The sequence below is a fragment of the Typha angustifolia genome, chromosome 11 (assembly GCF_048772165.1).
Source record: "Typha angustifolia cultivar Huaian chromosome 11, ASM4877216v1, whole genome shotgun sequence".
Classification (NCBI taxonomy): Eukaryota; Viridiplantae; Streptophyta; class Magnoliopsida; order Poales; family Typhaceae; genus Typha; species Typha angustifolia.
In genome coordinates, this window is record NC_133249.1 from 1,411,941 (window position 1) to 1,424,169 (window position 12,229).

At 37.4% G+C, this 12,229-nt stretch overlaps 1 protein-coding gene across 1 annotated transcript; it reads left to right on the forward strand.

Moving 5' to 3' along the window:
* Positions 1 to 1,133: 1,133 nt before the first annotated feature.
* LOC140769968 (uncharacterized) lies at positions 1,134 to 11,804 on the forward strand. Its single transcript, XM_073110890.1, has 14 exons — positions 1,134 to 1,784; positions 1,868 to 1,954; positions 3,838 to 3,944; positions 4,105 to 4,155; positions 5,003 to 5,174; positions 5,298 to 5,618; positions 5,740 to 5,943; positions 6,065 to 6,550; positions 6,656 to 6,865; positions 7,543 to 7,731; positions 8,904 to 9,067; positions 9,565 to 9,717; positions 10,509 to 10,587; positions 11,168 to 11,804. The coding sequence occupies exons 1-14, from the start codon at positions 1,365 to 1,367 to the stop codon at positions 11,603 to 11,605; spliced, it is 3,081 nt and encodes a 1,026-aa protein (XP_072966991.1). The 5' UTR covers positions 1,134 to 1,364; the 3' UTR covers positions 11,606 to 11,804.
* Positions 11,805 to 12,229: the final 425 nt, after the last annotated feature.

A 12,229-nucleotide genomic window follows, 5' to 3' on the forward strand; every position in this document is an offset into this window, starting at 1 on the left:
AGTACAATTCATTGCCAATAACTATCAAGAAACAGTACAGTTTTCCGGTTTTCTAGATCCAATAATCTATCACAACTTTTCACAGGGTCCCTGCCTTCATGTATATATATATATATATATATATTATGTCGGCTCTGATATATAGGCTTAGATCTAGATTCAATGGGTTTGTAGGTTTGGTAATAACTTGGCGGGTTAGGTCATGCCGGTCCCATATCACGTCGACTTAAGCTTGGATTTATTTAAATAAACCCGGCAAACTTTCTGAGCCTATCAAACCATTTAGTAGATGTTAATAATTTATAGGTTCGATTTTTTTTCCGTAAATATTTAGAAGAGTTTTTTTTAACTAACCCTTATGATCATTTACCGTACTCATAATTTATATATTAAAAAATAAAAAACTTAATGCACGCAGATATCGTTGTAACGGTAGCATATTTCGAGGGCGACACATTAGCATTGGATCCATTAGAGCGACGTCATTTCCGGTTCTCATCTCCTTGGAGACAAAGTACATCGACACATCGATTCCCAAAGAAGTGTAACGTAATTAATTCTATTACTAATATCGGCAACATCTCCGTATTTAATTATCGAGGATCTAATTAAGTAACCGGTGATCTTATAGGTATTTGGGGGAGAATACAGAAGGTCTGGTTAACTCCGTTTCCCAAAACAAAAACATTAAAAAGAAGTTAATTGGTCTCCTCATCAATCCAACTGGATCTTTAACTATTCGCCTCCCTACCCTGTTGCTGAGCGGCACCGAACAGCAAACTCCGTCTTAGGGGGTAATTCCGGAAGATGAAATATAAAGTCTAGTGAAAATTTCCAAGTCATCGGTTTATCTTTCCCTCGTTTTGACTTTGAAATGATCCGAGGAATGGGAAACGGATGAGGCAGTAGTTGTTCTATGAACGAGATTCTCCTTCTTTGTTTTTTAAAATTCTCGATTCGCGTTTCACCTTCGTTGGAACGAACATGACCTTGCCCTGGAAAGAAAGTAAAACATCTCACGCGTTCGCCAAAAGGACCCACCGAAATGACGACAATACCCACCATCGAGGGGCAGTTTAGGAAAAGTACCCCTGGATGTCTATCCCTTCCCTCCCCCCCTCTCCCTATTCTTTCGCCCCCCTGTCGAAAAAAGCCTCAAATCTTTCACAAAACCCCGCGAACCATCCGATCACTGATCGACGCTTTTCCTACGTCCACGTATCCTCCTTCTTCCTCCGCTTCCACACCGTCCTTACGCTGTCTCACCACTCTACTCTCTTTCTCTTTCTCTTCTTTATAGCTCTCAGCTTTGTCATATATTCAGCTTCAGTTTAATGGTCTCCAAGGTCTCCTCCTTCCCTTAGATGGGGTCTTTAGAAGCGGCGGTGACGCTAAAGAGGGGCCCAGCGCTCCGGTCATCGCCGTCTCTGGCCACCGGTAGCCGGCCATTCTTCCACCGGCCCAGATCTAGGCTGGCACGCTTCCTCCTCTTCGAGAAGGTGGACTACTTGCAGTGGGTTTTCACCGTAGCGGCATTTTTCTTGGTAGTTGTGCTCTTCCAGGCCTTCTTGCCGGGATCTGTGGTGGAGAAGCCCGGGAGAGCATTAGAAAGCGGCTTTCTCGATGAAGGACTTGGGGAGTTGGAGTTTGGGGAGGGGATCGAATTCGTGCCAACGAAGCTTCTGGAAAGGTGGGAGAGGGAGAGGAGGGAGAGGAATTCGAGCTTGGCAGCGTTGGGGAGGGAGGTGAAGAGGATGGGGATGAGGAAGCCGCGGCTTGCCATGGTGGGTCTTGAGGTTTTGGAAGGCGTTTGTGTGGTATGTTTCTTAGCCTTTTAGTAATTTTGTCGGTGGATTTTGATCTTCAGGTGGTGGCGAATCTGTTGCCGGATGCGACACAGTTGCAGATGGTGAGCATTGCAGCTGCTTTGCAGGAGATTGGCTATGAGATTCAGGTATGTAGTGCAGAGTTGAGGAGGCTATTATGGACTGGCTTCTTCTTTTCTCTTTCTTTTGATTTGATTTCTTTTTGTGTAGCTCCTAAATTTAGTTAACTGTTTTTTCCTTCATGTTCCTTGCAATGTATGTTTATTGTGTTGCTTTATATAACTAGAAACGTAAGTATAAGCCGTGACTAGGTTTGGAAGAATTAGCCTAAGTAATTTTTAATTAGGTTATTTACCTTATGCGCAGTCATATTATGTATGTATTTTTATGTAATCTGTAGGATCTGAAAGATATCAATATCTCTTTATAGGTCTTGCATGTATTAGAGGACTGTTATTATCAACCATGTAGTGCTGAAAATGGAAGAGAAGCAATTCAAAATGTGGTTTGATGTTACTGTTGTTCTCTAGTTCATTGGTCCCAATTCATTTGATTGGATGAGATATCCTACCTTAAAGTCAAAATAGTTTCTAGAATTACACATTTACATATTAAGGGAAAACTAAAAGGAACCTAGTGTTGAGTTATGGAGAGACATCCAAGTGGACGTCTAGGCGTTCCAACGCCACTTCTAGAGAGCAAGCATTTGAGAGTCGTCGCAGCGGGCAATGAACAGATTTGCAAAGAGCTGATATTGTTTGGGCATTCGAACGTGATGTCAAGTTTTCCTCTCCTTTATAATTGGTGAATCCCGGTGAGTCGAGTTAGGTTTTCTTGAAAACCTACACATTGTTTGCATCTCTAAAGCAGTTGTATAAGTGTGAGAACATTGTGAAAAATCTAGAGAGCTTTGTAGAGAGAGAAAAGAGAGGAAGGATGTAGATTTTTTGGTTTTGGGCTGAGAGAATTTTCTCCCATTTGTAATTTCTTTTGGTTCTACTTTGCAAGGTTCAAAAAATTGACCTACAAAAACAAACAATATTTATCAGCCCTATTGGCTGCTTAGATAGGATTTGACTATTTTTAATTATATAGAATTTTAAATATTATTTAAATATGAAAGAAGATTTTTAAATTTTTTTTAAAAAGACAAAAACAAGAAAATAATAGTTACTCACAAAAATAAGAAAAATACTTACTCAAAACTCAAAACTACTGTAACAACGAAGAGAAGAGAGAGTGTGGAAGAAAAAAAAATTTGCGGTAGTGAAGGAGAGAAGAAAAGAAACTACACTGAAAAGAATAAGAGAAGAGAGACATAGTCGAGGTTGTCGGAGTTGTATGTGCGTCGGTGGAATTTATAGAGCTAGATTTCTACATCGGAGAAGTAATAACTATGGTAAGAAAAGAAAGACAGAGAAATAGTAAAATAGATGAGAAAATCCGGATTAGGATCGACCGATGCCACTCGATCCTAGTCAATGTTTGAACCATGCTATATAGTAAATCGGTGGGATCTCTATGGGCATATCCCTTATTGGGTAAACCATGAAAAATCTGTCTTCTTTGATTGTGACTCCTTTTTTCCTTTCCTTTCGTCTTGCTTTTCGCATTTTGTCTCCCAACCTAATTCCTTTATGTTAATAAAATCCAGACCATGAACCTCGTTTCGTCTACCAGCACCTAGGTTTGTAATAGATCTCACCCTTCAATACTGTACTATAGACGTATCCTACACAAGTCGGCATTTCCTATTATTTATTACTCCAACTGCCTATTTGACCTTTTGGAAGCATCTCAATATTTTCAGGAAAAACATGTCCTATTCTTTGGTTCCTTAGGAGTAGTTGCAAGTATATTTTTAGGGGCACTTACATAGTCTCATTTCTATTATTAACGACTTTACATCCAATTAGCAAGTTTTTACTTTAATATATTAGCTTTGCAGTTAAGATTTTACTACTTTTCATTGATCTCAGATCACGGTTGTTTTGTTTATGGTATCATGCAGGCTTTCTCATTGGAAGATGGGCCTGCTCATGGAATTTGGAGAGCTATAGGAGTTGCCGTCGATGTCCTGCCTACAAGCATGAAAGAAATGACTGTTGATTGGTTGAAGTAAGGCATAAGATCTTAAGTGCTGCTAACACTAGTTGCTTATCTTTGTTCTTCCATTCTTATTTAATTAACCATATCCTCTTTTGTCTAAATCATGTGTTATCGTAATGATACTGAATAAGTCGTTTTCTGATCAGGTTTCTTTACATGCTTTGTGCAGCTATAATGGCATACTTGTGAGTTCTCTTGAAGGGAGACCTGTTATTTCATGGTAAATGTATATTCCATCTTTCAAACTATTGATTACTTATTAGTGTAATGGTTTAGTAGTAGCAAGTTGGCATCATTTCCTGCATAGTTGGTGTCAAATTTAAGGATTTTTTTTTCATATAATTTAGTCTTTCAGTTTGAATAATTTATCTTTGATTGGTCTGAAGTCTGAAGATGTTTCTGGCCATAGTTGTTATACTTACTCCTTTCTACTAGTTTGTTAAAAGTTGACTGCCGATAGTTGGGACTAAAAGGTAAGCATATTAATTTCAATTTCCAACTAGTGTGGACACTGAAGATGAATATCTGCAAATTATCTGTTGCCTCATCATATTGTTATTGTTGTAATAGTTATTTGCATTTCAACTAATATCGAGGCTTGCCCTTTGACATTCATGAGTACGGAAAAAGTATGTAACTTTATCCTCAATTAGTGGAGAAAATGAGGTCTAGCTGTCAGATTTTGTGCCTCTCTTTGATTCTTGTGTTGAATAACCTTGCATAGTAAAGCTTTGCTTCCTGCTTTTCTGTTCTGGCTGACAGCTTATGCATCCCAGTACTTTCTTCTTGTTTATATCAAGAAGATTTTCTTTATTTATTGTTTTTAATTCATCTGGAGTTAACTTGGGGTTTTAGGTAAATATTCTGACAAAAACTAGAAAAATATTTTGGCCAAAATGAAAAAAGTTTTGTTCTCTTGGAAATGATAATTTGGTAGCAAATGATAGCTGAAAAAAACTATAGTGCTGATGATCATCTGGTTTATGTTTTGGACTTTAATATTGGATGTGATAATTCTCTTGCTGCAATCCCCTCTCCAGAATTGAGTAGTCATACTGCTTTTACAGTCTTCTGCAGGAGCCTTTCAAATCCATACCTGTCATATGGACCTTAGATGAAAAGTCTCTAGCTCTTCGCTTAAGTAAATATGCCACGAATGGCTGGGCTCAGCTTATTGATGGCTGGAAACAAGTCTTCAACAGAGCAACTGTTATAGTTTTCTCAAACTATCTATTGCCGGTAATTTGTTCTTTATGATCTAAAGCAATTTCTTAGCTCTGGACATAATTATGCTGATGGGGAATTTTAGTACTGTCTGTGACTATCTCTTGATATTTATATGTTTTCTTTTTGTGCTTCCAGATGATGTATTCTGCACTTGATGCGGGTAACTATTTTGTTATTCCAGGCTCTCCTGCTGCAGCATTGGGAGCAGATGCTTTTTCTGCTTTACATAGTGGCCATGATCTGAGAAGTACTCTGGGTTTTCAATCAGAAGATTTTATCATTGTTATTGCTGGCAGCCATTTTTGGTACAGTGGTATATGGCTAGAACATGCACTTGTCTTGCAAGCATTGCCACCACTACTCAAACAGTTTCTATCTGAAAACAATTCCTACTCTCGGCTGAGAGTTAATATATTGAATGGAAATTCAACCAGTGCATATAAGATGGCTATAGAGGTATTGCATTGTATTGATTTGCTTTCCTTTTGCCATAATTCCTTTGTTTTCCTTCTCTTCTTTTCAGCAGATGAGTTCTCTATGGCTATTAGTTACTTGGTTGTAACTTCCACTGTTGTAGGCCATTGCTTTAAATGCTGGCTACCCAAAGGGCATTGTTGAGCATACTACTGTTGATGAAGACATGATCAGTTTTCTTAGTATTGCGGACCTTGTAATATATGGATCCTTTCTTGAGGAGCAAGCCTTTCCCAGTGTACTAACACAAGCTATGAGTCTTGGGAAACTAGTTATTGCTCCTGACCTTGGCATGATTAGAAAATATGTATGTTCTTAACTGCAGCTGTTATTTATGCTTTTTTCCTATTAATTTTTCTTAGCATTTTTCGTATTCAATTTTGATTTCATCTTCTGACAAATGTCCCTACCATGGCTTAATGACTTAGGTTGTTGATAAGGTAAGTGGATATCTTTTCCCAAAGGAGAATGTTGGCATGCTAACTCAGGTTCTTCTTCAAGCAGTAAGAAATGGAAAGATAACTGAGTCTTCCCAGAAAATTGCACTGATGGGAAAAGAGCATGCTAGGAACCTAATGGCTTCTGAAAATATTGAAGGTTATGCATCATTGCTTGAAAATGTTATAAAGTTTCCATCAGAAGTCACATCTCCAAGGATTACTGAGGATATCCCATTTAAGTTAAAAAAGCAGTGGCAGTGGCATAATTTTGAGAGTATAAGAGATGTATATTTGAATAGCAGTTTTAGAAGCTATAAAATGCTAGACAGGCTTGAGGAGGAGTGGTTGCAACATCAAATGGAGATTTCTGCTAATAATACATCAAAGGCTGATCAGGTTTTCTCCTCTATAGCATGGGAAGAAGAGAAAAAGATTGAGATGGTGAATACTAGAAGGAGACTAGAAGAGGAAGAGGTAACACCTGGGTATAAAGTATATTATTTTGTGTTCTACCTCAAATTCTGTGCTCTGTAACCACCTATTACTTCAATTGTATCTTACTGGATCATACCAATGCAGTTGAAAGACAGGAGTGATCAACCTCATGGATCTTGGGAGGAAGTATATCGAAATGTCAAAAGAGCTGATAGGGCAAGAAATGAATTGCATGAAAGAGATGATAGGGAGCTTGAGCGGACAGGTCAACCTCTATGTATATATGAACCCTATTTTGGGGAAGGAACGTGGCCCTTTTTGCATCAAACCTCACTCTACCGTGGAATTGGCTTTGTAAGTCATTATTAAGTATTAACCATTATGAGATATATTTTTTGCTAATAGTTTATTCCTAAATTTATGTAAAGATTCTTGATGTGAACCAAGAGAAGTTTTGCTTGACGAACTAAATATATTTGTCAACCCATGCTTCATCTTAAAAATTTTATTAGAAAGTGATGTTTGGAAAATTTAAAAAGTAAAACTTAATCACTTTTTTATCTACTTAAATTGAACAGCTCCGTTTGCCTCACACAGTCTAGGATATGACACATTCAAAACCATAGCATGTTTCTCTAATTCTGACGATTTGCATATCTTTTTGGAGTATTTTGATTTAATGAGAAAAGGAAAGATCATAGATTTGAGATAGACTGGATAATATTATTCATATTACATGTACTCTTCTCATGACATTCTGTTTTCACTGTTGTCATGAAAACCCAAGTTTTTGTGATACTAAATTGAGGGATAGTGCCCTCTTTTCTTTTCATAATTAGTTGATATTAGATTCTTTTAGTATGTACTATGTCTTTTTAATTTGATGCTGTTATTCGCCATTGTTAAAATTTTCAGCTTCATATGATATTGCACAGGATAGGATACTTTGTTTTGTTTATATTGTCTAGCAGCTACTAATTTTCTATTGACGAATAGCCTTATCCTCTTATAACCATGAAATATGTTGATAGACGTTCAGAGGCCGAAGACCCGGGTTTGATGATATAGATGCTTCTTCTCGTCTTCCACTATTAAATAGTGGATACTACCGAGATGTTCTTGGTGAATATGGAGCATTCTTTGCTTTAGCTAATCGGATTGATAGGATACACAGAAATGCCTGGATTGGCTTTCAATCTTGGAGAGCGTCAGCAGGAAAGGTTTGTAGTATTGCTATCCAATTAAAATTCTTATTTAAGGTTTACATGAATAAAGTTCTTCCTTAATTACTTTTGGATCTTTTGTCCTGAGTTCTCTATGGCTTCTTTTACTTATGGTAGTAATTTCCTTATCTGAGTTTAATTTTAGGTAGTTGCTGAAAATATATTTGAATCTTAGAGTTCTACAAAGAGCTTCATGCAGAGGACAAGTGGTCACATCTATTTTAACTATTTTCTGTTCTACCTACTGATATCTCAATCTTATTTCTACAAGTATTTAGGTAGTATAGTGTTCCATCAGGTATGTGCCTTAGATTTACAATAAGGATTTGTGTAGTTGCGTCTGGCTAGACTTCTTGTTAGTCTATTTAGAGTATTCTGTGCCTTCTTGATTTCTCTGTCTTGAAATTTACTGTTATCTAATTTTTTTTTTATGACGGGATGCCTATATTATTTTCTTAATAATGCATTGAACTAATGATACCATCTTTGTATATCATTAAGGTCCATGTGAAGACACAGATTCACCATCAGAATGAACACATAGATTTCTTAGTTTGGGTTGCTTGTCTTACCAAATTCAAAATTTGGTGCATGCAACCTTGATGGATGAATATAATGATGTCAGGCACACCTTGAGGGGTACCTTTGTATTATCTTCAGTTTCAGTTTCAAAATTTGTGTTTCATTTGTATTGCTGATGGTTTACCTGTATCATCTTGCATACTTATATTCGGATATGAACAAGTAAATCCCAGTGGTCACATTTTTTTTTCTTGCTCTACTTAGTAATGAAGAAAATTGACTGATTGATATTAGGCCATCAAGAGTAGCACATGCATGGACATGATCACCCATTTTTGGATATTGTAGTAAGCAGAATGTGACATTGCTTATGTTTGCTCTAGCTTCTGACCTTGATGTAGCCAATTCTCTTAGTCTGTAATAGTCGGCCATATCTTGTGGCTACAAAGTTAGGTTTTCTTATTCCTCTGCTCCTTCTCCATATATTTATCTAGCTTACACTTGAAACCCTGAAAATATCAGATCCTTAAATTGCTTGAAACGGGTAAATGTTGTTCTAGTGGTGAGGACAAAAAGTCTATATGGAACCTACAATAACTCATTTTTCATGCATCTTTACTTACCAAAGTACTTAATTTCCTTATCAGGCTGGCTTATCTAAGAAAGCTGAAGCTGTAATCTTAGATTCTATTCAAGCTCGAAGGCATGGGGATGCCTTTTACTTTTGGGTCCGAATGGACCAGGATCCTAGAAATCCTGAGCATCTAGATTTCTGGACCTTCTGTGATGCAATAAATGCTGGAAACTGCAGGTTAGATATCTCTTTTTGTCTTTTTATTTTCCCTTGTTATTACATTAAAGCATCACAAGTTCCTAAAAAAAGTATACATTCAATTTTCCATCGTAGGTATTGCAAACACCCCTCTATTTGTGTTACAAATTTATAGACTTCTGAAGTTTGCTACCATCTACAACAACTAGAGAAGAAGCTGAGTTCCAACTATTTGTGATTGTCCTTCTATCCCAAGTAGCTCTATTTGTGTAAGGTTAACCATTGTCTAGTGGTAGGCAATTTGCAAATACCCATGATTCAGTTGGTTAACCACAAGATAAACATGCTACAAAGGTTTTTTTTTTAAATAAAAAAACAACTGAGTAAAAACAAATAAAATAAAATAGAGAAAAACAAAATTTTCTGGCCATCTTTTGGAACTTTGGATGGCACCAATTGAAATTCTCTGGGCATGTTGGATGTCTCCAATTGAACATTGATAAATAATTGTTTCCTCATATCTTTGTTTCTTGAAGGTTTGCTGTTTCTGAGGCGCTTCGTAGAATGTATGGTCTACAGCATGATTGGAAGTCCTTGCCACCGATGCCTAATGATGGAAATACTTGGTCTGTTATGCAAAGCTGGGTTTTGCCAACGAGGTCTTTTGTTGAATTCGTCATGTTTTCAAGGTGTGCATATGATGTTTAAGCAATTCGCAGTTATGCTTACCTGTGTTATATGCTTTAAGTTGCCACTTGCATAGATTCTCAAGCTTACTTTCAGGTCTGTAGTGCTAAGCCGGTGGTAATGCTGAGAGAACTTACATAATATGCTTTTAATTTTATAGTAACATCTCTTCATTTGGTCTCTAATAATCTTTGGAAGAGAGGAAACAAAATTGGGTTACACGGCAATAGCTGATAATCAATGTTTAGCCATTTAATTACATCAATTACCATACTTGTGAAGAAATTAGAAAAGGAAATATTTGTGCTTTTATTGTGCACACCTCTGGTACCACTTGTTGGGTAAGTTTGCTTGATTTCTTAAATGTGATTTAATCCAAGAGGATCTATAGCATAGGGGGTTGGTTTAGATGCTATCTGAGAGGATCAACAATCGACTGGCTAATAGGAGGATAACAGGCCCCCCCCGCCCCACACCCCCACCCCACACACACACATTTGAGCCTGTCTACTGGAGTTCCCATTATATTATTATTTTATACATCTAACACCTTTTTAATTTGAATTTATATTGGTTTAGTACTATTCTTTGCTGCACATGGAAGAGCTGTATTGCTCCCTTTTCAGTTCTTTCTTTGTGATATCGTTTGTCACATCAAATTGTGCTGTGGGAATAACAGCTGATTTTGCAAATTATTCCCTTTGTGATATCCGAAGCTTTATCTACTTGCATGCTTGACTTTTGATGTGCTATAATAGTTGTGGGGTGTTAAATGTTGTTCCATACTTTTCAGAATGTTCGTGGATGCACTGGATGCACAGATGTATGATGAGCATCACAGATCTGGCAATTGCTACTTGAGTCCATATAAGGTAAGTTGTCATAGTTCAGTTCAGTTTTTCTATTACAATTGTTTAGGGCCTTCAGTGTGTTGAACAGTCCCATATGACTTCTTCAATAAATTGAAGTACTTTAAATGGATGTAAGTTCCAGTCTAGTGGTTCACATATATCAGTGTCAGTAAGATCTTTTTATTGATGAAATATTGAAGTGTTTCTTTTTATGATATTTGGTCAATACAAAGTCGGAATAAGTTATATTTTGTTCTTTCTTTTTTGTTGTAAAAGAGGCCTTGACAATTCTCTATACTACACTTGCATTTTTCTTTTAGTTGATAACTCACTTGACAACCAGTCTCAGTTTGGCGTTCTGTCAGTTTGCAAATGCCAACACCCTCACAATCAGTGGTCTGTCTTTTTCTTTTTTTTTTTAATCTTTACCATTTTTTGGTTTGGCTGTATTGACAAAGGATCACATGTAACTAAATATAGAATTCCAGTAAGGATCGGCATACATAAACCATCATGTCTGATAGGATCACATGCAACTAAATATACAATTTTCAGAAAGGATCGGCATACTTAAATCATCATGTCTGATATGCTTGTGCAGGATCGGCACTGCTATTCCCGGGTACTCGAGCTGCTTGTGAATGTGTGGGCTTTCCACAGTGCACGGCGAATGGTGTATGTGAACCCTGAGACTGGAGCAATGCAGGAACAGCACAGTTTGAAGAGCAGGAAAGGTCAGATGTGGGTCAGATGGTTCTCTTATGCCACACTAAAAAGCATGGACGAGGATTTGGCAGAAGAATCAGATGCTGACCGACCTGACAGGAGATGGCTTTGGCCAGCCACTGGCGAGGTTTTCTGGCAGGGTATATATGACAGGGAGCGAAACATGCGACAACAGCAAAAGGAAAGAAGAAAGCAAAAGAGCAAGGACAAGATTCAAAGAATAAAGAAGCGGGCACGCCAAAAAACACTTGGAAAATTCATAAAGCCACCACCTGATGATGCTGGTGACTTGAACAGTACAAGAACTAGTTGATTATTCTTTACCATATATATCATCTGATGATTCTTTCTTCCACTTTTTTTTTCTTCTTCTTCTTCTTTCTGTTCTTTTATCTTTCCTACCCCATTGTTGCAGTGATTACATTGTACTTTTCCCTTTTCTTTCTTTTAAGTCCTTGCGGCATTGTATCATTTAACAGATCCATTGGCAATTAAATCTGTAAACTTCAGCATTCTTTGACTCTCAATCTGAACCCGTGGGGAAAATAAAACTCCAAAATTTACAGGTTAGTCCATTTCAACTCAGCAAATTATAAGTTAATCCGGCCAATCCAGAAGAAAAAATAAAGAACTTAATATTGTTTTATTCTAGATAAAGTGATGTCTTACCAGGGGATGGGGGGCGGCTGTATAAGTTATAACACGACAGAGAAGCACAAGGTTCCCACAGAGACAGAGCCCTAATTTGCACCGATGCTCACTTGTGTGTCATAATTTTCTCGTGTCACGAGAATCCGAACATTTTCTCAATCACCGAGTTGTGTTCGTTACGGTCCTTTTATCCCCCCCACCTCATGCTCCAGTGTCCTTATGCAAACAGCATTATCCACGGAACATCTCATTTCGTTCGTCGTTTTGAGCTTGCAGCCATCAATTC